At 51.3% G+C, this 24750-nt stretch overlaps 3 protein-coding genes across 7 annotated transcripts; 2 read left to right on the forward strand and 1 right to left on the reverse strand.

Moving 5' to 3' along the window:
* Positions 1-94: 94 nt before the first annotated feature.
* On the forward strand, positions 95-14760 carry NAA60 (N-alpha-acetyltransferase 60, NatF catalytic subunit). 5 transcript variants are annotated; one of them, XM_083711835.1, is made up of 8 exons: positions 170-345; positions 1754-1841; positions 8163-8278; positions 8929-9058; positions 9714-9810; positions 10744-10978; positions 11945-12108; positions 12323-14760. In XM_083711835.1, exons 3-7 carry the CDS (start codon positions 8169-8171, stop codon positions 12099-12101), a joined length of 729 nt encoding a protein of 242 aa, XP_083567961.1. In that variant the 5' UTR covers positions 170-345; positions 1754-1841; positions 8163-8168; the 3' UTR covers positions 12102-12108; positions 12323-14760. The 5 variants fall into 5 exon arrangements, with proteins under 5 accessions (XP_083567964.1, XP_083567960.1, XP_083567961.1 ...); XM_083711838.1 differs by lacking the exon at positions 1754-1841 and having other exon boundaries at positions 95-205; XM_083711834.1 differs by lacking the exon at positions 1754-1841 and having other exon boundaries at positions 133-345.
* Positions 14761-15570: 810 nt separating this feature from the next.
* Positions 15571-18359, reverse strand: NUDT16L1 (nudix hydrolase 16 like 1). The gene is given in 4 exon segments (XM_083711927.1): positions 15571-16152; positions 16155-16197; positions 16546-16800; positions 18151-18359. Coding segments are annotated over 4 exon segments (684 nt in total). The 5' UTR covers positions 18352-18359; the 3' UTR covers positions 15571-15967.
* A 1923-nt stretch (positions 18360-20282) lies between these two features.
* On the forward strand, positions 20283-23950 carry LOC310831416 (forkhead box protein J1-B-like). The gene is made up of 3 exons (XM_083711938.1): positions 20283-20392; positions 21222-21779; positions 22746-23950. Exons 2-3 carry the CDS (start codon positions 21309-21311, stop codon positions 23481-23483), a joined length of 1209 nt encoding a protein of 402 aa, XP_083568064.1. The 5' UTR covers positions 20283-20392; positions 21222-21308; the 3' UTR covers positions 23484-23950.
* Positions 23951-24750: the final 800 nt, after the last annotated feature.

Below are 24750 nucleotides of genomic sequence, written 5' to 3' on the forward strand. Positions count from 1 at the left end.
GCGGCCGGCCGGCGGGCGGAGCTTCCTTTCCGGCGATGTTTACAGGCAGCCCGACTCCGCTGCCTCGGTTTGCGCGTGCGCGGCCGCAGCGCCTGCCCTCGATGGTGACGGGCAGCCACGTGACGCCGTCCTCCCGCCGCGCGGCCAATGGGGCGCCGCCTTCTTGCGAGGTGGGCCTGACGCTGCCGCCGCCGCTGCCGCTGAGGTATCCGCTCCCGGCCGCGCTCGGTCTCCGCCGCCCGCGCCCTCCTCCGGACTCCCTCCCCGGGATGAATTAAGCGAGCCGCGGGCCGACGCCGACGCCGCCTCCGGCCTGGAGCTGGGGCAGCCGCCGCCCCTCCTCAGGTACGCCGCGCCGCCTCGGGGAGAGACGCGCCGCCTCGGGGCCCGACCGCGGGGCGGAACTGGGCCGGGGCAGAAGCGGCGGCGCCGGAGGCCCCGGCCAGGAGGAGGAGGAGGCGGCGGCAGCCCGGCCTTCCCTTCGTGGGAGCCGCCTCCGCGCCCCTGAGAGCAAGGCCCCGCCCGCCCCGGGATTGGGGCCGCTCCGGCAGCCCCTCGAATGGGCCCTCGGGGGTTACAGCAGAGCAGAAGGGCGCCTGAGGTTCTCTGACCCGCCCTTCGCCCGAAGGTCGCAGCAGCATCTAGGCGAAGTATTGTAAGCAGCGCGCGCTCACGACACACACACACAGTATTATTGTTGCTGTTACTCACTTTCTCGCCAAAGGCAACTCAGAGTAACTTGCAATAATAAAACAATGCATTAAATGCACGCCCGTTCTCGCTGACACAAAACCCCGCACATTAAGTAAAATAGAAACCTCGCCCCCCGACACCACTCCACCTCTTCCCCGCTTTTCTTCCTAATGCGACACTTAATGTCTCAACAAATGAAACTGATCTGTAGAAAATGTAACTTGAAAAAAGAGGCATTGCACGTGCTTTTGTAAGCCAAGGAATCTTTAATAAAAATACATTAAAACAAAAGCACACCCATTCTAAGAAGAATATGCAATCTGCTTAGTGGGAGGCATTAATGCGGAAGATACTGCCCAGGCCCCCCTGTCAGTACAGAGCAAGCAGTTGCCAGGATTGCAAAGGAAACCCTCCCTACCCCTGACGGGTCCTGTGCTAGCCACTTCCTCTCAGGTTAACACTGGTCTGGCATTCCTGAGGAGGCATCTCACTGCCCTCTCTCTTGACCTTGCCCCCTCGCAAAAGTCACCATGAGATAAGAAGTTTAATTTATTTGTTTGAAAGAGTTCCATGCCGCTTTTTCAAACATTCACAGCAGCCAGGGCATTGCAACAAACATTCAGTGAGCCACAACAGTCACCATAAAAAACTAACCATCCTGAAAACATAATTTACTTGGGGATGGAGTAAACATAATTTACTTGTGGCTCCTGGGGAAGCTTGTTGCTTCCATTTGATTCTGCCATAAGACCTAATTGTGTGTTTCCTGTGAACTCTGATCTCCCAGGTCCTTGTCCATTGCTCTTAACCATTACATCACAGGGCTGTACTTATTGTTTTAGCTTGTTGAGTAGTTTTGGTCTGTTAACTCTCAGGATTTTTTTTTTTTGAATATATTCTTTTTATTGTTGGTTTTAATACTCTATTGATATTTAGATTTTTTTCTGTTTACTGCTCTGGAATCCATATTTGAATAAAGGTATGGTTTTGATTCTTTCAAAGTAGTAAGGAGAAGAGGGAGGTGAGATGTGTGTAATAGTGTCTTCACCACTTTTTACAGGATTTCTTGACCCTGGATTCTTAGCAGTTGGACTTTACAGCAGCCCAAAAGTAAGATCAAGTCAAGACTAGTCCTAATATTGCTGCAGGTGAGCCAGGGCAGGGGCTGCATCTATCCTGGGTTGTTCCTGATTGCCTCTTTGGAATATGTTGATATTTTAAAGCTGAAAATAGCATTTAGGTTTGCTTTCGTTTGTGTGTGTGAGAGAGACAGAATGTGTCGGATGTTTTGCATTCCAATGAAAGATCCAAGTCACAGTTCCGATAGGCCCTCCCCTTCTTTAAAAGGATGGGGATAGGAACCACAAGTGTTCTGTTTCACAGGCAGATGTCTTTGGGTGAAGACATCATCTTCAATCTTTACATTTTTCATTGCAAGGGAGCCTGAAACAGGCAGACCTCCTGTGAAGTGCATCAGAAGAGAAAAATGGGAACATTTGCCATTGGGGATGACAACAAGCAGGCAGAGAGGAGACAAACGACTTTATGTGAGAGCAGCATAAAGTGTGATGGGGAGCATAACTGTGACTATGCTGGGGGTGGTAAGGGTCATGGCTGCACTAGGCTCAGCAGGTGAAGCAGGATGCCAAGTCTTCTCTGGCTTTTGAAAGTGTCCTTGAAGAGCTTGAATTGCAAGTGGTTGATTGCTAGCAAAGTTTTCTGCGTCCTCCTAAGACTGGTGGCACTTGTATCAACATGGCACACACTGGGGTTGAGCTGATGCTCCCATTTCCTTTTTAGAGTATGAGGTGCAGCATTAATCCTCCAGGGCTATACTGAAGTCACCCCCTGACCTTGGGCTCTGTTGCTCACACACAGAATGAAGGTCCGCAAGATTGCAATGATTGCCTCCTCCCCTTTAATGGTGTGGAATTGTCCACCCCATTAATGCTGCTTGAACCCTTTCAAGAGCCTAGATGAGCAAGATGCTGAAGATGAAAGCGACCAAGGGCATGTCTGCATCTAAGCCTGTTGAATGGTTGTAGCATCTTCCAAAGAATCGCAAGAACAGAAGTCTTTGATGGAGCTGATAATTCTGCATTGGAGTCCTGAAATGTAACAGTTTCCCAGAATTTCTTTTATTGGTTGTTGGTTTTTTTGCTGGGAAATTCTTAAACTCAGTTTAAGCTCTGTGTATACTCTGAAATAGGCATTTCTGACCTCAGAGCTTGTCTTGACGGCAAACTCTTTGTCATTTTGTTGGTTCATGTTGAGATAACTTTTTAAAAATTTAATACTAGATGAACAAACGCTTGGATGGATCTGAAATTTGTAAGAACATGGTTGAGTGGCATGAAGTGGGAAGGTCCTTGCGTAAAGAGGATGTGTGTTCTCTAAATGAGACCACCTTGTTCTTCCATTGGTCTTTTTAAAAATATGTGTATTTTTCTCCATTGCTCTGTTTGATCAGTTACGTTTTTACTAATAAGGGGGAAACTAGACTCCTGCTGTCCACTGAAGGCACCAGAGGAATGGGTAGCAGCAGGAGTTATTTAGTGACATTGCTAGAACAATGGGCTGTTGGTATGGCGGAGGTGATAACCTATAAGTGGGAGGGGAGAGGCCCTTGATCTAGTCTGAGTCCCCACACAGGCCTCTAGCTGGTACTGCTCACAACAATGAAGCTGTTTTTCGGTACAGTGGTACCTTGGTTCCCGAATGGCTTGGCTCCTGAACGCTGCAAACCCAGAAGTGTGTGTTCTGGTTTGCAAATGTTTTTCAGAAGCCGAACGTCCGATGCGGCTTCCAATTGAGTGCAGCTCCTGCAGCCAGTCAGAAGCCATCCCTTGGTTTTCTAACTATTCCAGGAGTCAAACAGACTCCTGGAATGGATTAAGTTTGAGAACCAAGGTTCCGCTGTATTTCATTGGATTTATGCTGCTTCAGTCTGGGTTCACTGATTTGTGTTATTCCTCTCCCATGGAAGCCATTAGCTTTTGACAGGGAGATGCTAATGTGATAATAGTTTTGCTGTACCTGCTGGTATTCTATCCTTGTGATTAATTGCCATCTCCGTTTTAAATAATTAAAAACCTGGTTCTTATTTCTAACTTGAACTTTGGACCTTGCATCTCTATTTTGCATCTCTTATCAGGTATTAATTTTTTCTTTAAAAAAAACTGGGTTGTGCATGTTGATAGCAAGAGAGTTTCCAAACCTCTGCCTTGGCTGCTGGTTGGAAGGACCCTATGCTGCTGGGGAGAGAGCTTTTTATGGGTAGAAGGAAATATAAAATGCGTATACAGTTATACCCCATGTTACGGACACTTCAGGTTATGTGTTTTCAGTTTGTGGACCGCGGGAAACCCGGAAGTACCGGAATGGGTTACTTCCGAGTTTCGCCACTCGCGCATGTGCAGAAGCACCAAATCGCGCAGACGCGGCGCTTCCGGATGCAAACGCTGTGGGTTGCAGACATGCCTGTGTCGCGGATTACGTCTGCAACCCAAGGTTCCACTGTATATCAAAGACTTTGTTTTTGTACATAGTTAACCTTTACAGTTCGTGGTCATGAGATGTAGTAGCAAGCAACAATGGAATGAGCCTCACAGGGAGGATGCAAACATACCATTCTGAATGGAAATAGCAACAGGCGCTTTACCTGAAATGCTGAGAGTGAAGCTTGTTGGGTGAGTGTTTTTCCATGTGCTGGAGACTTGCCTTTGCCCCCCACTGTTTCGCCCTACAGAAACCTGATATCTACTGGGTTTTCTCCAGATTGACCTTTGCTAAAGAGCAGGTTTCGAGGAGAAAGCAGAGCAAGGGCAAAACCACAGGGACCACTGCTTTCTAGGCATGGGAGAAGCACGAGTCTGAATGAGCCGTAAGAGTTTAAAACAGGCAAACGATAAGAAATATTCGTCATTTTCAAACAGCCCACTGGAAATTCTGAAGGAAGCTCTTCAAAAGCTTTTTAGGAAGTCGGTTTAAAGCTTGACCTCTTCCAAGACTGGAAAGCTGCAAAATGTGAGATTAAAGGAATGGTTGTTTTTTTCTGGGAAGTGAAGACAGGATGACAGTAGAAGTTGTTCTGGACATGGGAAGAGGGCATTTGCAAGTGCAGCATGAATCAGCAGGACTTACTTTGGATGGCTGAAGAGTGCATCTGCTCAGGGAGGAGTTACCACATAATCCTAATCCGTAATTCTGAAGTACTGTGTATGGTCCAAAAATATCCAGTGTTATCAAAATGTCTTCTCATACTGGTGGTGATTTTCTTCCCTTTGTGTCTGGTAGCCATCAGAGCTGCTGTGACGAGACCCCTCAGACTCAGCCGTCTTGCAGGAAGCAAAGTCCCCATGGTGATATTTTCCATCTGCTGTGTTAAAGCGTTTTCTTTGCAAAATGCAAAGCACATGGTGTTTTGACCCAGTTTTTGAGCAACACTAATAATAAACTGTCGTGAGCCTGCCTCCTTTGTGTTATTAAGAGGACCTAGAAGCTACTGAAAGGAGGTTTGGGGTGGTAGCTGGCTTAATCGGGAGTGCTGGATTCCACTTCTGCAGGGGTCATCTCTGAGGATTCTTAAGAAAGGTGTGCATGAGTAGGGGGTGCAACCATAGGGCTGCTGTGGTCCTGCTGCTAGGAGGCAATTTGGTCAAGGAAGAGAGAGTCTGCTTGACATTGCACTAGTTCTGTCCCCTCTGGCTTTTGGCCTCTTCTGGAAGGTAAGCTGGCAGTTTGTGCCTCTTTGCTTCCTGCTGCTTTGAGTCTGGGTAGTCTTCCTACTTCCCAGACAAAGGTTTTAGCCAGAATTATTGCTGCAGCAGAGGAAGTAATCTGACAGGTGAGAGGGAGAGGTGGGTACCAGGGCCATCTCCTTCAGCTCAGCTGAGACGTCAGCTGCATTCGGTGCTTTACCTGCCTGAACTATTTCCTTCCGTTAAAGTCTGTCATTATAAGAACTCTAACTTTAACAGCTGGTGACTGGGTTTTGCATTTGCCTTTCCCTCCTCATCTCTTTTTCCTTCTGTGTTGTGTTTCTCAGGTTGTAAGTCTTTAGGCTGGGACTGTCTTTGTTTTTAATCTGCGCACTACATTTTGGAATTGTTAGGCAATTTATAAATCTGGATGGTGATAATAATAATAAAAAGTCCTTTGGCTAGTCCCAAGGCTAGATCTTCCACTCATCGACTCCCCTACCCACTTACTAATTGGATAGGAGGAGGGTTTGAGCCAGATGTTCCTCTCAAACCACATTATGGATGCCTGTCAGTCTGATTTACCTCTGCCATGGAGTGTGATCCTGTGCATGAAAGTAGCCCCACTAAAGTCATATGAGAACTAGTATTTTCTGACCCTACACATGTTTACTTGGAAGTAAGTTCTGCTGAATTCAGTACACAAAATTGTTGTTTGTATTACATTTACACTGGTAGAGGGCTTTAAAAAGGTAAAGGTAAAGGACCCCTGACAGTTAAGTCCAGTTGTAGACGACTCTGGGGTTGCGGCACTCATCTCGCTTTCAGGCCAAGGGAGCCGGCATTGCTCCACAGACAGTTTTCCCAGGTCATGTGGGCAGCATGACTAAGCCGCTTCTGGTGCAATGGAACACCGAAACCAGAGCAGCACATGGAAATACCATTTACCTTCCCGCCGGAGCGGTACCTATTTATCTACTTGCACCTTTTGGGGCGTGCTTTTGAACTGCTAGGTTGGCAGGAGCTGGGACCGAGCAACGGGAGCTCACCCCGTCGTGGGGATTCAAACCGCCAACCTTTTGATTGGGAAGCCCAAGAGGCTCAGTGGTTTAAACCACAGCACCACCCACGTCCCCAGTAGAGGGCTTTAGATTAAAATAAATAGGTAACAGATGGTCCAGCAGTTAATATCAAAGATGTTCCTGGAACTGAATAAAGATTAGCAGCACTGACATTTCCCTTCTTATGTCTATGTAGAGCTGGCAGTAGTAGCATTTGCCAAGGCAATTTCCCACAGTCAGGGTCTTTGGATTTGGCTTGTCTGCAACATACACATGGCAAAGAGAGAATGCTTTGCTCTTCCTGTTTGGTGTTGGGAACATCTAGGGTGCCTTTGGTGTACACAGTGCATTACAGTGCTTAATGCAGCAGCAAGATACCCACCCACTCCCAATTTAGCCCCAACAGAAGCTTTCATTTTATCATGTGAAGAATGCATACACACAGACCTGTCCTTTGTACCTTGGTCGCCGAGGGAAAATCTCTGCCTGTTGCTCAGGCAGACTGTTTGTTTTTTTAGTTATCTAATCATGTTCTTAGGGACGCAGGTGGCGCTGTGGGTAAAAGCCTCAGCGCCTAGGGCTTGCCGATCGAAAGGTCGGCGGTTCGAATCCCTGCGGCGGGGTGCGCTCCCGTCGTTCGGTCCCAGTGCCTGCCAACCTAGCAGTTCGAAAGCACCCTTAAGTGCAAGTAGATAAATAGGGACCGCTTACCAGCGGGAAGGTAAACGGCGTTTCCGTGTGCGGCTCTGGCTCGCCAGAGCAGCGGTGTCACGCTGGCCACGTGACCCGGAAGTGTCTCCGGACAGCGCTGGCCCCTGGCCTCTTGAGTGAGATGGGCGCACCAACCCCAGAGTCTGGCAAGACTGGCCCGTACGGGCAGGGGTACCTTTACCTTTACCTTTAATCATGTTCTTCTCCAGGTTTGGGGAACTCCCACCATTCCTGGCCATTTGCCATGCTTTCTGGGGCTAATGGAAGTTGTAGTTCAGCAACATCTGGAAGGTCAAAGGTTCCCTGCACCTGCTGTATTCAAACCAAGCAAACTTGTTTGCTTTTCAGTTTAATTTCCTGGAGTGCAGAGTTTGGCAAAGCAGCTCATAGGAAGTGAATAGGAAGCAGACAGCTCAGGACCAGTTGCAGGCCTCCTTCCGGTGGGGGGGTGGAGGCGGACATTGCAAGGTGAGCTTAGATCAATAGCATCAGGATGTAGGAGGTGCTTGCAGAGGTAGGATAATTTTTCAGATGCTTATTGAATATCTTTTTATGCTGACAGTTTGAATATTTTCAAGGCGAGCCAGTCATTTTGATGATTATTTTATATTGCAGTGGACCCTCTGGATACGAATGTAATTCGTTCCGGGGGTCCGTATGGGCCCCGAAAATTCCGTAAGAGGCGCTGCTTCTGCGCACGCACGCAGCATGATAAAGCGCTTCTGTGCATGTGCGCGGGGCGAAACCCAGAAGTATACACTTCCAGGTTTGCCGAATTCACAACCCAAAAGTTACATTACCCAAAGGTAACATAACCCGAGGGTCCACTGTATTTTTATAGGATGTGATCATATAATTGTAGAATTGTTGAGGTGGAAGGGACTCCCAAGGGTCAAGCAGTCCAACCCCCTGCTATGCAGGAACCTCAGCTAAAGCATCCATGGCAGTTGGTCATCCAACCTCTGCTTAAAAACCTTTTCTTTCTTTTCTTTTCCAGGTGTGAATGACAGAGGAGGTGCCTCCAACTGCACTTAGTGAGATATACCTTCGTCTTCTGTGCCATGATGACATAGACACAGTCAAGCAGCTCTGCGGTGATTGGTTCCCAATAGAGTATGTTGCAGCCTGGGCTTCTGCAACTGATTTGCTGGGGGGGCGGGGGGAGGAAGAGGAATGGAATCTGCCTCCTTGAATTTCGTGAACTGGCAGGTGTAACCACAGCCAGAGCTGAAACTGACAACTCGGAGATCCTGTTGTTATGCTGGGGCAGTTGATCATAAAATGAGAAAAGTGTCAACCAAAGGCCGTCTAGACCAGGGGTAGGGAACCTCGGGCTTTGGGCCTGGATGTTGATCCTCCAGGCTTCACTATCTTGCCCACAAGGCTTTCCCCAGAAATGACTGTTAATAGCAGACACTTCCTCACATCACTGCCCCCCTTTAAATTATAAACAAACTCTGAATGCTATTAACATCCTATTTATATTAATGCGTGCTTTCTAGGAAAAGTCACTAGAAAACAAGTTAAATACAACTTTGCAGCTACCCAACTTGACTGGTATTGTATCCATCTATCCGTATGTTACAGTTGTTGCTTTTTAATGAAATTTGGGGTCCCTTCAAACTGTACAATTCTGTGTTTAGAAAGGGGAAATTTTCCATGTGAAGAAACAGCAGGGGAAATCTTTCCACTGCTCATGTGCTGCAGCTGGTATGAGATCTGTTGGGTTCTTCCCTCACCTCTGTCTGTATCTTTCTTCCCAGGTACCCTGACTCATGGTATCGGGACATCACCTCCAACAAGAAGTTTTTTTCCCTGGCAGCCACTTACCGAGGCTCCATTGTGGGAATGATAGTAGCTGAGATCAAGAGTCGAACAAAAGTGCACAAAGAGGTATGAGAGAGGAAAAGGTGCACAACCCTTGCCTACCCACCAGCCATTGAGCAATTGAGGCTTGCATCATGGAGTCCATGTTTGTCTTTATAATGGCCTTTCATGGTTTCAGTTGTTTGCTTGTGAAGGCAGCATCTGCTAAAGGATGGGTGGGGAACCTATGGCTCTCCAAATGTCTGACTGTCGTTTCCGTCATCCCCAGCCATTGGCCATGCTTGGGGGGCTGATTGGAGTTGCAGTCCATTAACATCTGGAGGGCCACAGGCTCCTCAACCGTGTGCTAGAGATCCTGGGGCTTGAAAGGGATTTCCAGTAGTTTTGGGTAGGGACTTTCTCAATTTTGACTGTTCTCTGCCCCTCTCCATAGACTCCAGTTTCAACTCCCATGTTCTTATTTACCATCTGCCAATTTCCATTTGGCTCCCCTCCCCTGGACGTGTGTGTGTGTGTGTGTGTGTGTGTGTGTGTGTGTGTCTGCTCCAAATCTTCCTTGCCTCCATCCAACATCCAAACAGAAAGTTGCCAAGTGAAGGAGGAGGCTGGATTGGCAAAGAGGCTGCTTGGCAAAAAGCACGAAGCATGCCAGAAAAATGGGTTCTGTATCTTTGTGTGTTGAGTAAATGCCTTTCTGTTGTGGTTTTTTTCTCCCCTGTAGGATGGTGACATTTTAGCTTCCAGTTTCCCGGTGGATACTCAGGTTGCTTACATTTTAAGCTTAGGAGTGGTAAAAGAATTTCGAAAGCATGGCATAGGTAAGAGTATCTCAGCTTGCAATCTCATATGCATAGTTGCCTTGGAAGTAAGCCCTGTTGAACACAGTGGGACCTGACTTTAAATACTTTGTGCTGCTGTAGTCAGTCAAACAACACCCCAAAAAAGGCTGTGTAATTGCATCACAAGCACAAGAGCTGATTGCACATCTGTGTATACTCCTCTGCACTTGAAAAAGAAGGGAATTCACATTTCTGGAGTAGAAGAGTGGTGCTGCTTTGTGCTCTCAATGTCTAGGGGCAAAGAATCCCATGTGTCCCCTCTGAGGCAGGACCCCCAGCTACTACCTGCCTCCCTGTGGCTTCCGAGAGCTTGTCATTCTTTGCCTCCATGCTTTCAAGCCTATCCTCACAATCATGGGAGCTGGAAATGTGCCTTTCCTTTTAACTAAAAACTGAGGTGCTTGTGACGCTTTCATACTGCAAACAACCCCCCCCCCCCAGCCTTAGCTGAAGATGCCAGGAAATGTGGTGTGGAAGCCTTGTCAGGCAGAGGGGGCAGAGCCCTTGTGGTCTTCACTGCAGCACAGCTCCAAGCCTGTGTTTTAAAACTGCAGCAAGCCTTCCCCCTTAATGGACATAAGTGGTCATTCATCCTCACCCCAGAGTATATGTTTCAAGCTGTAATTAACCTGACAAGTCCCTTGCCAGGCTACCCGTGTCCACTGGCCAGGGTCACACTTGGCAACATTGTGCAATGTGTTGCTTCTGCTAAGTAGTCCAAAAATTAAGAGATGGAAGCATTCTTGTTCCAGTACTAGCGGGGAGGGGGTACAAGGTAGGGGGGAACCCTTGCTTCATATTAAGGGCATGTTACTGCAGCTAAAACTCAGTCACAGCAAAGCAGCAGCGAAAACTGCCTGGATAGTGGGTTGGCCGCCTTTGTTGCTTCTAACGCTTTCTCTCCTGTGGTAGGTTCTCTCTTACTTGAAAGCTTGAAAGATCACATATCAACAACTGCCCAGGATCACTGCAAGGCCATCTACCTGCATGTCCTCACCACTAACAACACTGCTATAAACTTCTATGAAAACAGAGACTTTAAGCAGCACCATTACCTGCCCTACTATTATTCCATAAGAGGCGTCCTCAAAGATGGCTTCACTTACGTTTTGTACATCAATGGTGGGCACCCTCCATGGACAATCTTATATCCTTTGTTGGTGGTCTGGCAAGCTGCGGGATGCTGCTCATGATCTGGTCTGTGGTGTTTTGAGAAGCCATGCACCACGTTGCATGAGCAGAGGTCAGGGACTGGTGCTTGGCAGCTCAGGGCAGGGCGAGAGCCCCTTCATCCTACTAAGAGCCAGGCTGGCACTGCTGGGGAGGCGGGTCTGGCCACTGCTGCAACCAAATAGGACTCTCCTAGTATAGACATTGTACCTGAGACAAAATGTCCAGTGCAATGCAAGATGCAGTATATTGAAATAAGTTAAATTACTGCATATTTGCTTACTCTCCTGGGCCTTGCACCCCTTCCAGAATAGACTTCATTTTCATATTTTGATAATCTGCAGGGGAAAGAATTCCTACCCTTGTGGAGCTGCCACCTTTCTGTGTCTAGTGCTTCCTCCTGGTGCACAAAAGTAATAATTGCCAGGTGTGCTCATGTTTGACTTTAAGACTGTGGTTATGGATTGCCTCTTTAGTAGGGCCCAAGTGTCTTGGCCTTGAGAGGCTCAAAGTCCAAATTATAATCATGATGCACATTACATGGAAATATTTCTGCTGCTCTCCTGAGGGACCCTGAGCAACCCCAGTCTCCTGGGGTGGGGGCCTAGAGCACATTAGAGTTTGCAGGTGATGGACCCTCTTTCCATGGGAAGCAATATTTCCCAAAGAACTTGCCCTGCCGCCAAAGTGTCTTGTTCTAACATGCAAGTTCGAGCTTGTTCATACTGGTGCTCTGTGGGCCTGAGTCTGCTGTGCCACTGAGCTGACACCTGCAGCGCTGTCCAGCCGCTTCCCTCCTCGTAAAAGGGAATGCTGAGACTCCTCCCAGAGGGAGCAACAGCGATGGCCCTTGATGCTGCTGCTGCTGCTGCCGCTTCTTCCTTGGCTTGGCCAATTCAGCTGTCTCAGTCTTCATTGTTGGGGCTCCTTAACGGCAGTGCACTGACTATCTTCAGCACATCGGATCGACCTTGGCCAGTCTGAGCCCCTGCACAATTCCCCAGCGGATCTACCGCCAAGCCCAGAGCCTCCTCTGCAGTCTCTTGCCATGGTCGGGCATTTCAGCAAAGAGTGGCATTGAATATAGCCGGACAATGTGATTCTAAGGTACGTTGCAGCCTGGTCGTGCCATTTTCCTGTCCTGTGGGTGCTCTTTGTGCTGAGAGCACGAAGTGGAGGCCACCCTGGCACCAACTGTTGTATGCTCTGTTTAGTAAAATTTAAATTTAAGATGCAAGTGCATTAGAACTAGTGCAGGCTCCACCTTGAATGTGGCACGATACTTGTTCTTTGATGGTTCTGAACAGTGCTTCTCTTGTAGGCAGGTCCTTCTCTACGTGATGAAACAGACAACGGTTTTGCTCGCTGATCCATCCCATGAACCTGGGTGCCCCTCTGTGAACTAGCCAAGACTTGGCAGATCTTCTCATCTTGCTGGGCTCTCATTTCCCGTGTTGCCCCAGGGCTTAAGTTTGCAGGTTGAAAGTCATGGTTCTCCCGTAGATGCTCCTCCTCCTGCTGCGCTGTAGGTGAGCGGCTGTTCATCCTCCAGCCAGTCTTTCAGCAGCTGCCCAAGGGACACCAGGTGTGCTCCAAGCCCTCTGCTTGGGGTGAGGATGGACCTTGCACAAAAGAGAGGAAGACTGTGTTGATTTTTTTCCTGATGCTGTGACTAGGAGCAGAGAAGGCCCATGCGGTTTTTCACTCCTTTGGTGTAAAAGTTGTGGCTTCATAAGCTGCACTTCTATTTTTGTCGGCTGCTGGGAAGCCCAGAGCTCCAGCACCTCCCCTCTCACACGGGCTTCCTTTGCCTGGGGGTGGTTTTAAATGAAGCATCTTGGATTGGCTGTTTCATAGTGAAATGGGTGAGTGGGTATGTATTTCTCAATATACACTGTGTATATAGAATTCTGCCTGTAGTCTCAGCTAGAACTCAAGTCCTGTGGATGCTTTGAAGGTGTGGGAAGATCTGACTTGAGGAATTCACCTTGCTGTGGAAACTCAGGGGCCCTTCACTTCCTCCTTTGCTGAATCTTCCGGTGGGAGCCTGAAGTGCTTGCCTGTCAGTTTCCCCAGCGTCCCAAGGTATAATTGTGGAAATGGGTATCCCAACGAGGTTGCAGCCAGGGTTGAGGACGTACAGAGGAGACACTTGCTTTGCTGCAAGGCAGAAGTCTCACCTTTGGTTCCTGCTGTCTGTTGAGGCACCTTGGGGGCCTTCAATGGATGCTTTTTGTTTGCCACGTTTTGCACACGACACCCGTTCCCCATTTAGCTATTAACCCCTGGCTCTGCTGTCCAAAGGTGCATGGTGTAGCCCTCTGGTCCCTCAAGCGTGGGGTGGGGCACAACTGCATTGCCCTGCCCCATCTGGGCTTTGCGCCACAGCTATCCACTATGGCTGCCCTAAAGGCCAGTAGGATAAGGTGCTTGGCTCTTGTGCACAGCACCTCTCCGGAGAAGGAGTGCTTTGCAGAGAGCAGCACCGACAGGGTTATGACTTCTCTGATTCTCAGGAGGCATCTCCCCACTATATGACTGCAATGAAGTCAAGGTGTGCTGGATGCAGGGCAAACAGCCTGTCCCTCTGCTGTCGTCTTCTGGGAAGAGTTGCCAGCATCTGAGTGGACCCTTGGAACAGTGCCAGCGAGCTCGTCTTCTTAACTATGCTTCTCTGTGAGCCCAGAACTCTGAGCTAGGAGGCCCCTGCATGACCAGATGCCCCTTCCCTCCCTTCCAAAATGCCCTTTTGTTTGCCACCCAGTTGAGATTATACAAAGGGGTCCCTTCCCCCAATATTGGCTTAATCTGACTGCATGCTCAGCTCTGTTCTGAGACTTGCACTTTTCGATTTTAAGGAGTAAAACAGCTCTTAGGTTTCCTCTTCCATCATGTTGCTGTTTGTCTAATTGGAAGGAGGATTCAGAAGCCTAGGCAGGTGCTCCCTATCTATGTATGGCTTCGGGGGAAAGAGCTGCCTCTTTAAGAGGAAGGGTGGACACAGAACCCCTCCACTGTGTCTGGTCACCTGGCTCACGAGGGACTGTGATGGTCCAGTTTCCCAAACTCAACAGGTTAGCCATAGTGGTGCTGGCTTTGGCAAGGCTTCAGTGTACATCCTGCCATTTAGGGCTTGATAAAACGTTACCTGCCTTTCAGTAACGATCAAGAACCCCCATTATGCTGCAGAGGGCAGAAATCTTCCAGAGCTTTGGCTCTCAAATTAAGAGGCACATCCCTGGCAGGCTGAGCTGACACTTGGGGTGCCTCCTTGCCCCATGGATTGATTGCACTGGCAATGCTGCCCTTTGCATAAAAGGCAGGGAGGGTGTCACGTCCTCCAAGGGCCCCCAAGCTTGGATTTAGGAAAGTCCATTTAAATAACAATCATTGTGTGTGATTTTCTTTTAAGTGTGTGTTGTGGTGGGTTTTTGTTTCGTTTTGAAACTTTCCTTTTGCCTGAGAATGTCCTGAGCTGTTATTGTTTCCATGTGTATTTTGGTTTTCTTTTCATGCTTTTGTATACTCCTTGTCTGAGCTCTTTGTGGCTCTTGTATGCCTGCCTGCCTGCCTGCTTGCCTGTTGTCTGTGCACACACTACTCCTAAACAGATGGCTTCAGGAAAAGGAAACAAAAGGCCTCAGCTGTGGGCCTGCCCCCTTTGAGAAGACGGTGGTGTTCGCCACAACCCTTATTTATTGAAGAGCAAAGGCCAGCCAGTCACTTTAAATGTCTTTGATTAAAAGAGTTTGTTTTGTTTGCGACTCTCCTGTCTTGTTTTTAGCCATTGCACAACAGTGTGGTCTCCTGCCTTTGTTCCTCAGGGCTCTGGCCCATGAAGCCAGACCATTGGGGCGGAAGAGCTTTTTCAGAAGCACACACCAAAGGCAGCTGCCCCTGCCAAGACTTGTGCTACTCTGTGCTACTGCCACCTGTTCGGCCCCCTGCCCCCGGTGGCATTTGCCTCTGTCTCCCTATGCACAGGGCCAGGCCAGGCAACACAGCAGCAGAAAGCCGGGAAATTAACAGCTTAGGGTGAAGAAGGATCCACCGGTAGCCTTAGTGCTTTGCACAGCTAAGATCACAGATCCAGGCCCCAGCCAAGACTCTGAGCCACTGCTAGTCACAGTAAGCAGCTGTGAAGTGAACTGACTGACTGGCAGGCTAACAAAGTCAAACAGCTTTGTATGAAAGGGAGCCCTTTTGGAATGAGCTGAAGTCATTTCCTTCTGAAGCAAATGTTAATACTTGGGCTTTTCCGGATGATGCTCTGGTTTCCCAGATGAGGGCTGGTGCAGGGGAAAGGGCTTCCATACCTTTGAGCTAGTACAGTCTAGAAAAAGCTTTGCTGGTGGATTCTACCCCACGTGTAAACTGGCCCTGGACCTTACTGCAAAGCTCCTTTCATGGTAGGGCAGTGCTGTTGCTGCCCTACGACGGGTGGCTGTGTGACTAAGGACTAAGGCTTAGCCCACCCGCTGAGCTTTGCGCCTAGCTTGTGCTCTTGACTCCTATGCTGCCATCTGTGTCCCTTTTGAGTACATCTTTCGTAAGGGGTGGGCTATGCATTTCAGATTTTTGCTGTTTTGCCCTTTCGCTTGTATAGATACCTGAAATAAATCACATGAGAGGTAGAAGCTTTCAGATTAAATGGGCGGCTTGGACTAATCTTGGAAATTTATGGAAAGCCTGACTGTGCCACTTGGAGATAGGAAGTGAGTTAGCTGTATACCCCTGTGGGAGAGAAGCAGCATTCTGGAGCATCCCTGTGTTAAGCTATGTAGGTTCAAACAAAAGGTCAGCTATGCAGTTTTAACAGCTGGGTAGAAACACAAGCCTAGTCTTCTGTAGGTGCAACAAAAAAGTTTTTTATTCTTCTGGTCTCCACTTTCAGCACAGCAACAAAATTGACTCCTCTGGTGCTCAAAGCTATCACATTAAAATATAAATTTCCTGAAGTGCAGTGTTAAAAGTAGGAACCGGTTGTGGGGGTGGCTGAGGCTGCTTCTGAGGAAGGCCTTTGGGGTTTCTGCATGGCAGCCACAGCTTCTGCCAGCTTCTCCACAGGTACCATGTTCAAGACTTTCAAGGCATAAAGGAGCTGGAATTTGGCTGTGCTGACGAAGGAATTCCCCAGGAAGGAAGGCCCGTGCGATCTTTCTGGGTGTACAGGGGCTCTCGAACCATTCCCATCACCTGCAACAGCGCGGGCAAATGCTCTGTGACCAGAAAATAACACCATGCTGCAGCTCACCATCCCCCACAGTCAAAGGGCTCTTTCTCCTCTGCACTAGGAAAACTGGTTTACTGCACTGCAGTCTGGAGCCTCACTGCTTGGGAAATTAAGGAATGCCTTTTGCCCTGAGGTTAAGGCCACCAAATGAAAGCCCCCACCCAGGGGAAGCCCTGTCAAGCTCTCCCACCCCATTAACCCTTTGTCCCCTCCAATATTCTCGGCCAGGTGTGGCCAGCAGCCCTCCTAAGCAGCCTTTCCACAGAACCTCCATCTGCCCTCTGTGCTGCTGTCGGCCCCTGGAGCCCCACCTCCAGTCCATGGTCCCGCGAGTGCACAGCGCTGATTTCAACAGCATGCAGCTCCAGCAAGGTCAGCTGCTTGGCATACAAGTGAGCCACCATGCGCTGGGGGCCCTCCGTGGTGTGTGAAGCCAGGTAGTTGGCTTCCATCAGACGCACACCACCCAAGCCCAGCACCCGGTTCAGGCCATTCTCCAGCGACCAGAACCGCCGGTCCACGAACCCTCCAGGGAAGCCCAGCTGGCCATTGAACCACATCTGCATCTGCAACACAAGAGGAGGGAAAGGAGGAGCATGTTAATAGTTGCATCCATTTTCTGCAGCAGCTCCCTTTTTTGTGGAAGGCTTTTCCCTTGGAGGCTTGCCTGACACCTTTGTTGCGTATCTTGGTAAGCGCCAGGCGAAAATGTTCCTCTTCAACCAGGCCTTTGGTTTCTAATCAATCCATAGCCTTTGGTTGGTTGGTTGGTTGTTTATTTACTTATTAGATTTATATGCCAACCTTCCTCAAAAGGACTCGGGGCAGTTCACAAGGAAAAACACAAGATAAAAGCTCAAACAGATAGTCAAATCAAGAAACAAAAAAACAAAAAATCCCCTTCCCACAGACACATTTACAAGGCTGTAGAATATTAATCAGCCAATAAAGGACTCCTGGACAGTTAAGTCCAGTCAAAGGTGACGGGGGTGTGGTGCTCATCTCGCTTTCAGGCCAAGGGAGCTGGCATTTGTCCACAGACAGCTTTTCCAGGTCACATGGCTAGCATGATGAAACTGCTTCTGGCGCACAGAGGGCCATGATGAGTGCCAGAGTGCACAGAAACACAAGCAGCCCAAGTCCTGGCTGAAAAGAAACGTGTTTGCCTGGCACCTAAAAACAGGCAATGAAGGCGCCAGGCAAACCTCCCTGGGGAGAGTGTCCCACAATTGGGGAGCCACCGCAAAGAAGACGCGTTCTTGTGTTGCCACCCTCCAGACCACACACAGAGGAACATGAAGAAGGGCCTCAGATGGAAATCACAGCGTTGGTTTGTATAGGGAGAGGCGGTTCTTTGGACATTGTGGCCCTGAGCTGCTTAATAGGCTTTATAGCTCAAAAGCTGCACTTTGAATTGGGCTCCATGCAGATGGGCCAACATTATGCTCTGACTGTCTCACCCCAGTTCTGCACACAGTGATGTGTGTCTGTGATTTGTCTTTCCGCCCTCATCTACTATCATTTAATTATGTATTTTTGTGTTCTCTGTTTTTATCTGTAGGCTGCCTTGAGTTCCTGTTGGCGGAGTGTAAATATATAATAATAAATATCTAATAATAATAATAATCCGCCCTGTGGTCTCTTGATGAAGGGAATTATCAGAGCTTTTTTTTCTTTCTAAAAAAATGTTTTTATTTTCCTACTCATATTGAAATGCTGCCTCTCAATGAGGCCAATTTTAGATTCACAAAATGTTTAGGGGTACACGTTCCCCTGCGTCCCCAAAGGAAAAATGCCCTTGGCATAAATTAATAATAATAATAACAACAGCGCTGGCCGACCTCCCACGTGGGCTGCTGAGCACGTGGCGTCCCTGCGTGGGCGGAGCCATCGCTCGCACATGCCACGCCCCTCACCAGCAAGGCGCAGCGCATGCCGGGATGCGGGGCGTGCAGCAGGGCGTGGCTCCATCCGGGGCCCAGGCGGAGCGCCTCGCCGCGCCTCAGGGGCCTCAGCTCGGCCACGCCCGGCGGCTCCAGGCCCGAGGCGGAGGCGGCGAGACGCGGCTGCCCGACGACGGGAGGAGCCGTTGGTGCCCTCCGCTCCGGCGCCGCCATCGCCGCGGACACGAGCGCGCGGGGAGAGGTGGCGGCGTCCAATGGGGCGCCGCCTGGCGGACTGGCAGCCGCCCGGCCCAATGGAGAGGCTGCTCGCCTCACAGCGGCTCCGCCTGGAGACTCGATGGGGCGGAGCTAGATGAGGAACCGCCCTGCCGCTGCGCGTCTTGGGAAATGTGGTCCGTTGGGCGGCGAGGATGCTCTGGGCATGCGCAGAGTGCTGCCTTTCGCTCCGGACCAGTTTTTGCTATTTTTAATAAAGCATCTAAACATTATTTTTAAGGGACACAAGATGGTGAATAAAGAGTGTGATTATTCTGCTTAGGGACCCTTTGGGTGACAAGTTTCCCCCCTTTTAATTTATTTTTTTCATTTTACAATATTAAACAATAAATATAAATCACACACAAACCCAGTGATCTTTTCTGCTACTTCCTCCTGCGGTTTCTTATTTTTCTAGCAAATTCTTACTCATATCTTAATTTAACCTTTTTACCCATTTATCCTTTTTAATTCCCTTATAATCCTTATGGCTCCTGTTTATATCAATCCTGCTAATGTTTTTAGTTGTTTACAGTTTGTTTTCATATGTCCAATACATTTCCCCCATTCTGCTACGAAGAGTTTATCATCCTGATATCTTAGTCTTCCAGTAAGTTTCTCCATCTCCGCGTATTTCATCAGTTTTAGTTGCCAATCGTCTCTTTCCAGTTTTGTGCGCATATCATTCGGGCAGCCCTGATAGCATACATAGTTTTTTCCTGATATTTGGCACCCCTTCTCCAAGTATACCTAAAAGGAAAGCTTCTAGTTTTTTAACAAAAGTTATTTTAAACATGTTTTCAATTCATTACAGTATAAACAAATTTCCAGAAGGCCTTTGCAACCTTTCAGAATCACCACATGTGAAAAAAGTACCCTCTTTCTCTACACACTTCCGGCATATATCGGATTTAAATTTGTCAGCTTGCTAGGCGTCAAATAGCATCTATGCAACATCTTCATGTAGTTTTAATGCGCAGCATGCTGTAAATTTTAAATCTCCTTTCCAAAGTCACCCACACGTTGCCATATCAATATTATAATTGGGTGACAAGTTGAATTAATGAACTAATGGAATGAACTCGCAGAGAGGAAAGAGGAATGAGTTGACTGTGCGCAGGAGCCCTGGTTTAAGGTCCCCCGGGGTCCCGGCTGGAAAATTCACCTTTAAGAACATCAGAAAAGTCCTGAATCAGGCCAGTGGCGTCTGCTCTCACAACGGCCAGGGAGATGCCATGGTGTACAATGGGAAATCTGCAAGCAGGATCGCAGCACATGAGCCCTCTTCCCTCCTGTAGTTTCCAGCAACTGGGATTCAGGAGCCACCCACAGCCCTATCCTCCGCGAGTTTGCCCCATCCTCTTTTAAAGCCATCCAAGTTGGCCTCCTGTGGCAGTGAGTTCCATAGTTGAGCCGTGTGTTGTGGTTTATATGTGCAATCTGCTTTTACGTACCCAGGACAGCTGCCATGGAGGCCCCGCCGGGGAGACCCGCGAAGTCAAAAAGGCTGCCTCTGCTGTGCGCGCGCCATGCCCCATGGGCACCTCTGTCCCACCCCCGGAGCTGCTGCCCTCCCGATGTTCCGACCTCCCCTTGGCCCCAGAGGTGCCACGAAGGGCCCTTTGGGGCCGGACTCGGGCCAGGCAGCCAAGAGGCGGCGTTACAAGGCAGACGGGCTGCCAGCAGCTGCTTCTTAAGCCTCCGGGAGCCACTTTTGGACCCCAAAAACTTCCCAGACCTGGTGATATTGCGCGTAACTGCCTCCTTTTCTTCCCGCAGCGCAGCAGCTTTCACAAGGTGGCGGCGTGTGGCGGCGGCTGAGACAAAAGGTGCCTCGACAGCCAATGAAATGTGGGGCTGGCGGGGGGGGGGGCTGGCGGGGGGCAGCCTGAACAGGTTGCTTCTCTCCATCGCCTGCAAAGAGCCAGCCGGACGCGCCACTCTCCCCTGGCACTCGCAGAAGGCGGCCCGCACCTCGCCTGTTGCTGCGGGGCAGCAGGTAGGCGCTTGGAGGGGAGGGGGGCACCTGGAACTGGAGGGGGGCTTTGTTTCTTTTCAGAGTTTTGTACGAGACCCTTGCATAAGGGATGCACCCCAAAATTGGGGGTGGGCGGGCTAGAGAGGAACGTAGAAACCTCATGGCTGATAAGGATGCCCTTATCCTTCCTTATTCATCCTCCCATCGGCTGCTCCCCTCCACCTCTCTTCTGATTTTCCGGCCAGCCCAATGCTCCTTCCACTCATCCCGGGCACCTCCTTGGCAAGGGCCCCCCTTCCTGACCTTGCTCCCCCGCCCCAACTGCTGGCTGCTCCCTGGTTTCTCGCGCGTGGGTGCCAGCTGCCTGGCTGCTCCCGCGCAAGGGTGCTCGCTGCTTTGAAGCAGAGAGCCTGGTGGAGAAAGGAGGAAGGGGGGCACTGCCCCACGCAGGTGGCACCAGAGGACGCGGCGGATTTAAAACCCAGCTTCCTGCGAGCCGCCGCGCCCGAGTTTGTGTCCCGCAGGTGGGCGCAAGGAGGGCAGAGAGAGGCGGCAGCCTTCGCGGGCCGGGCTGGCCAGCCGCCTGGGGTCTCCTAGCGCAGGGTGGCGGAGGAGGAGAGGCCGTGTCGGGTTACAGCCGAGCTGTGCACTCCCCTAATGAGTGTAAAGACGAAGCCTCGGCGGCTGCCACCTGCGCACCCTCCGAAACCAGATCGCTCGTCCCCAGGGAGCCGCTTCCCCAAGCCGCAGGCGGGCTGGCGAGGCCCCGGCGAATGGAGCCCGTGTAACCAAATGCGCCTGCGGGGGACCTGGCGGAGCAACAGCTTGTCCTTTGTCTCTGGCCCTGCAGGAGAATTTCCCGTCCGACGCCCCCGTCGCCTTGCCTCTTCCTGGCCCTGCAGGAGAAAAGGACGGCATCTGACTCGGGCCGGGGAGAATGTCCCTCGTAAGGCCGAAGACGGGGCGGCAGCAGCAGCAGCAGCTGGGCGCAGAGCCCTGGGGCGCTTCCTGCGGGGCTGGCGCCGTGGACGACAGCCTCACCAACCTGCAGTGGCTGCAGGGCTTCTCCTTCCTCCCCGCCAGCCCGGAGAAGCCTTCCTCCGCCAGCCTCCTGCAGCAGGGCTCCTACGCGCCAGCCAGCCCGCCCGCGGGCGACACAGCGGCCATGGGGGCGCCCACGAGGATGGGCAAACCCGCCAGCTCCAGCTCCTCCCTGCAGCCCCTCGCCCCCGCCCCAGAGGCGGTCGACTACCGGACCAACGGGCAGGTGAAGCCCCCCTACTCCTACGCCACCCTCATCAGCATGGCTATGCGGGCCAGCCCAGAAGCCAAGCTCACGCTCTCGGCCATCTACGCCTGGATCACCGAGAACTTCTGCTACTACCGCCACGCAGAGCCCAGTTGGCAGGTGAGGCGGGGCCTGAGCAGCAGGTGGTCTTGCAAACAGATGCCTTGCGAGCAGGTTCAGTCCCCAGGAGCAGAGCAGGGGAGAGACTCTGGCCTGAAACCCTCGAGAGCCATTGCTGATGGTAGACAATACTGAGCTAAATGGACCAAGGACACACGCAAGGCAGAATTTTGTGTTCCAATGACATAAGGCAGGAAGGGCCAGGCCCAGAGGGAAGGGGGAGACTGAACTGGCCTCCCATCAATATTGTGGACTTGAAAAAATGGGAAGTGAGTTGTTTCTCCCCCTGCCCCAGAGGTGCCCTTCCCCATTCTGCTGGGCAGGAGGGAGCGGAACATTCCTCAGATGGGCACTAATAACTTCTGCCAGGGAGCTCTCTTGCAGGGCAAGAGACAAAGGGCACCTCAAACGATCCAGGGGGGCTCCCTCGGGAAGAAAGGTTGCAGCGTTTGGGACTTTCTAGTTTGGGGAAAATGCAAGAAAGAGGCAGCTGTTGGGAACATTAGGCGTGGCTTGGAGAAAGTGGATGTATAGAGAAAGGTTTTCCTCCCTCTCCTGCAAATGCTAGAACTTGTGGACATGCAACAAAACTGAAGACAGGGAGGTTCAGGACAAAGAGAAGAGAAAGCGATTCTCCATGGAGTACAAAGTTACTATGGAACTCCCTGCCACAAGAGGCAGTGATGGCCACCAACTTGGATGGCTTTAAAAGAGGTTGGGTAAATCCATGGAGGTCAATCGGTGGCTACAAGGCACAAGGCCAGTCACTGGCTCTGGTTTGCAGCAGGTCCCGCTTGCAAGTTACTCACAACAGGGATCTGGGTAGCTCCTGTGAGAGCAGGATGAGGGGTCAGTGGGATCCCCCTGGCCTGATCCCGTAGGGCTGTCTGTGTGCCCTTCTGCTCACCCCTCCCTCTCTTCCCCCTTCTTCCCCTCCTCCCCATGGGCCTTTTGTCTCCTCCGCAGAACTCCATCCGCCACAACCTGTCCTTGAACAAGTGCTTTCAGAAGGTGGCGCGGCAGAAAGACGAGCCTGGCAAGGGGGGCTTCTGGCGGATCAATCCCCAGCACGCAGACAGGTTTGTCGATGGGATATTCCGGCGGAGGCGGGTGCCAACCTTTCCCTGCATTTCGGCCACTCAGGCAACACCCCCCTTGCCTGCCTCCGGTGCAGAGCTGGGCTGCTTCCGAGGGAGGGGACGAGGCCCCCTGCAAGAGGACCAGGCGCCCCGGCTTCCTGGGGGGCAGCGCCACCTCGGTAAGTGCAAGCAGCAGCCAGGCCAGGGCACCAGCAAGGCTGCTTGGACCGGTGCCCGCTCGCCTCTGGCCTCTGTGGGCAGAGAGGGGGTGGCTCTGCTGGGGGACCTCAGCTGGGCGTCTGTGTTGGAGGACACCTTCGTTGGCAGCGGGAGCAGCATTGAGGACCTGGAGCTGACGGCAGCCCTCGGCTCCCTGGCCGCAGAGGAGGTGGTCCTGGCCTCCTCTGACCAGCCGGTCAGTCCTCTGAGCCAAGAGGGTCGCCCTCACCCTGTCCCAGCCCTGGTGGAAGACTTGACGCTGTATGCCGAGCCCCTGGGCCAACCGTGGGGGGAGGAGGAAGCAGCCACGGAGCCGCCGCTGGGACCCCCCTGGGCCTTCGAGGAGGAGGGCGGCACCTGCTTTGTCGAGGGCTTCCTAGCCGAGATGCAGCCGTGGGAAGCATGAGCTCTGCAGGCAGGCAATGAGAAGATGCAGCAGAAGCGGAAGTGGCCTTGGTTTGCAGCTGATCTCTGCCCGGGGTGGGCAGCCCTGCCCCAGAGCAGAGAGGCTGGGGGTGTCCACCCTAGTCGTAGCCTTGCTTTCTGCAAGTCATGCCGTGGTGTGTATGGCAGCAGGTCGCAGAGCGCCTGTATTCCCAAATGTCAAAAGGCACAACAGAGCTCCGTTAGCTCGGGATGTACAGCTTTTTCTGAAACCGGTGAGCACACTCTCAGAGGTGCAAGGATGGGCAAAGCAGGTCTGCCAAAGGGCTGGGGGCCAAGAAACCAGGGGAAAGGGGGCACTTCTCGTCCTCTAACTATTCAGAAGACTTCAAGGCCTCCCTTCCTGTGCACGCAAAACCAATATCCTTTTTCCAAATCAACTTTGGCAGCACAATGTTTGTAAGTAAATACATGCAAATAATTTTGTCTGAGAGCAGAGTCTTGTTTCTGCTTCCTTGAGACAGACCATGGGAGGAAAGGGGTTCAGCTAAGGCTGGCAGCTAAAAGGCAGGCCAGGAAGAGCACTGGAGCACGCTTGGCAAACTCCCTGAAGGTGCCGGTGGGAGGTGGGCATTCCCATGCCACGCATGTGCTAAGGCATGTGCCAGCTGCTCCTCTGTGCCTGGGCAGGGAAGAAGGCAAACAGACTCTCCTTCCAGTCCTTTGGTGAGGAGATGGACACCGGGCAGCAGACAGGCCTGGACCTGCCTGGGGCAGTTGGGCAAGCGCTCTGGAGACAAAGAGTGGCAGCCTGAGCCAAGACGGACGGGCGCATTGGCTGGCTCATTGTTCCTCCAAACGGCCAGCCTCCTCAGAGGAACAAACTGTCCTGCTCACCTACCAGGGTGGGAGAGAGATCTGCGAGGGCAGGGGCCAGCGAGGCCTGGCTGAGAGCGCAGAACCACCCCCTCCCATCCCTGGTACACCCCACCCAAGGCAGCTGCCGCCCCTGAAAGGTGAAAGGCGGATCTCTCCTCCACCAGCCCCACTGAATGGACCACTGGCCTGGCTTGAGAGGGCCCTGGCGTCTGGGTCAAAAGCGTTTTGCCAGTGGATTTGGCTGCAGTGCCCAAGGGTGAGTGGCAGACGTGGGCCACGTGCCAAGGCTGCTGCAGACCCACTCCTGACTGGGGGGAAAGAAGGGCCAGGGGGGTGGTGGCTTGTTGGGCAGGCAAGGAAGGGGCAGAAGGCAAACCCAGAGCACTGCCACTCCCAACATTTATATCACT

Source organism: Podarcis gaigeae (genome assembly GCF_964106915.1).
Source record: "Podarcis gaigeae genome assembly, chromosome: 14".
Taxonomy (NCBI): Eukaryota; Metazoa; Chordata; class Lepidosauria; order Squamata; family Lacertidae; genus Podarcis; species Podarcis gaigeae.

Excerpts from the sequence above, each read along its gene's own strand:
- NAA60 (XM_083711838.1), top strand. The coding sequence starts at position 8,169 with ATGACAGAGGAGGTGCCTCCAACTGCACTTAGTGAGATATACCTTCGT. Across the intron at positions 8,279-8,928 it reads GGTGATTGGTTCCCAATAGA|GTACCCTGACTCATGGTATC; the intron begins GTATGTTGCAGC and ends CTTTCTTCCCAG. Across the intron at positions 9,811-10,743 it reads ATTTCGAAAGCATGGCATAG|GTTCTCTCTTACTTGAAAGC; the intron begins GTAAGAGTATCT and ends CTCCTGTGGTAG.
- LOC310831416 (XM_083711938.1), top strand. The coding sequence starts at position 21,309 with ATGTCCCTCGTAAGGCCGAAGACGGGGCGGCAGCAGCAGCAGCAGCTG. Across the intron at positions 21,780-22,745 it reads ACGCAGAGCCCAGTTGGCAG|AACTCCATCCGCCACAACCT; the intron begins GTGAGGCGGGGC and ends TCTCCTCCGCAG.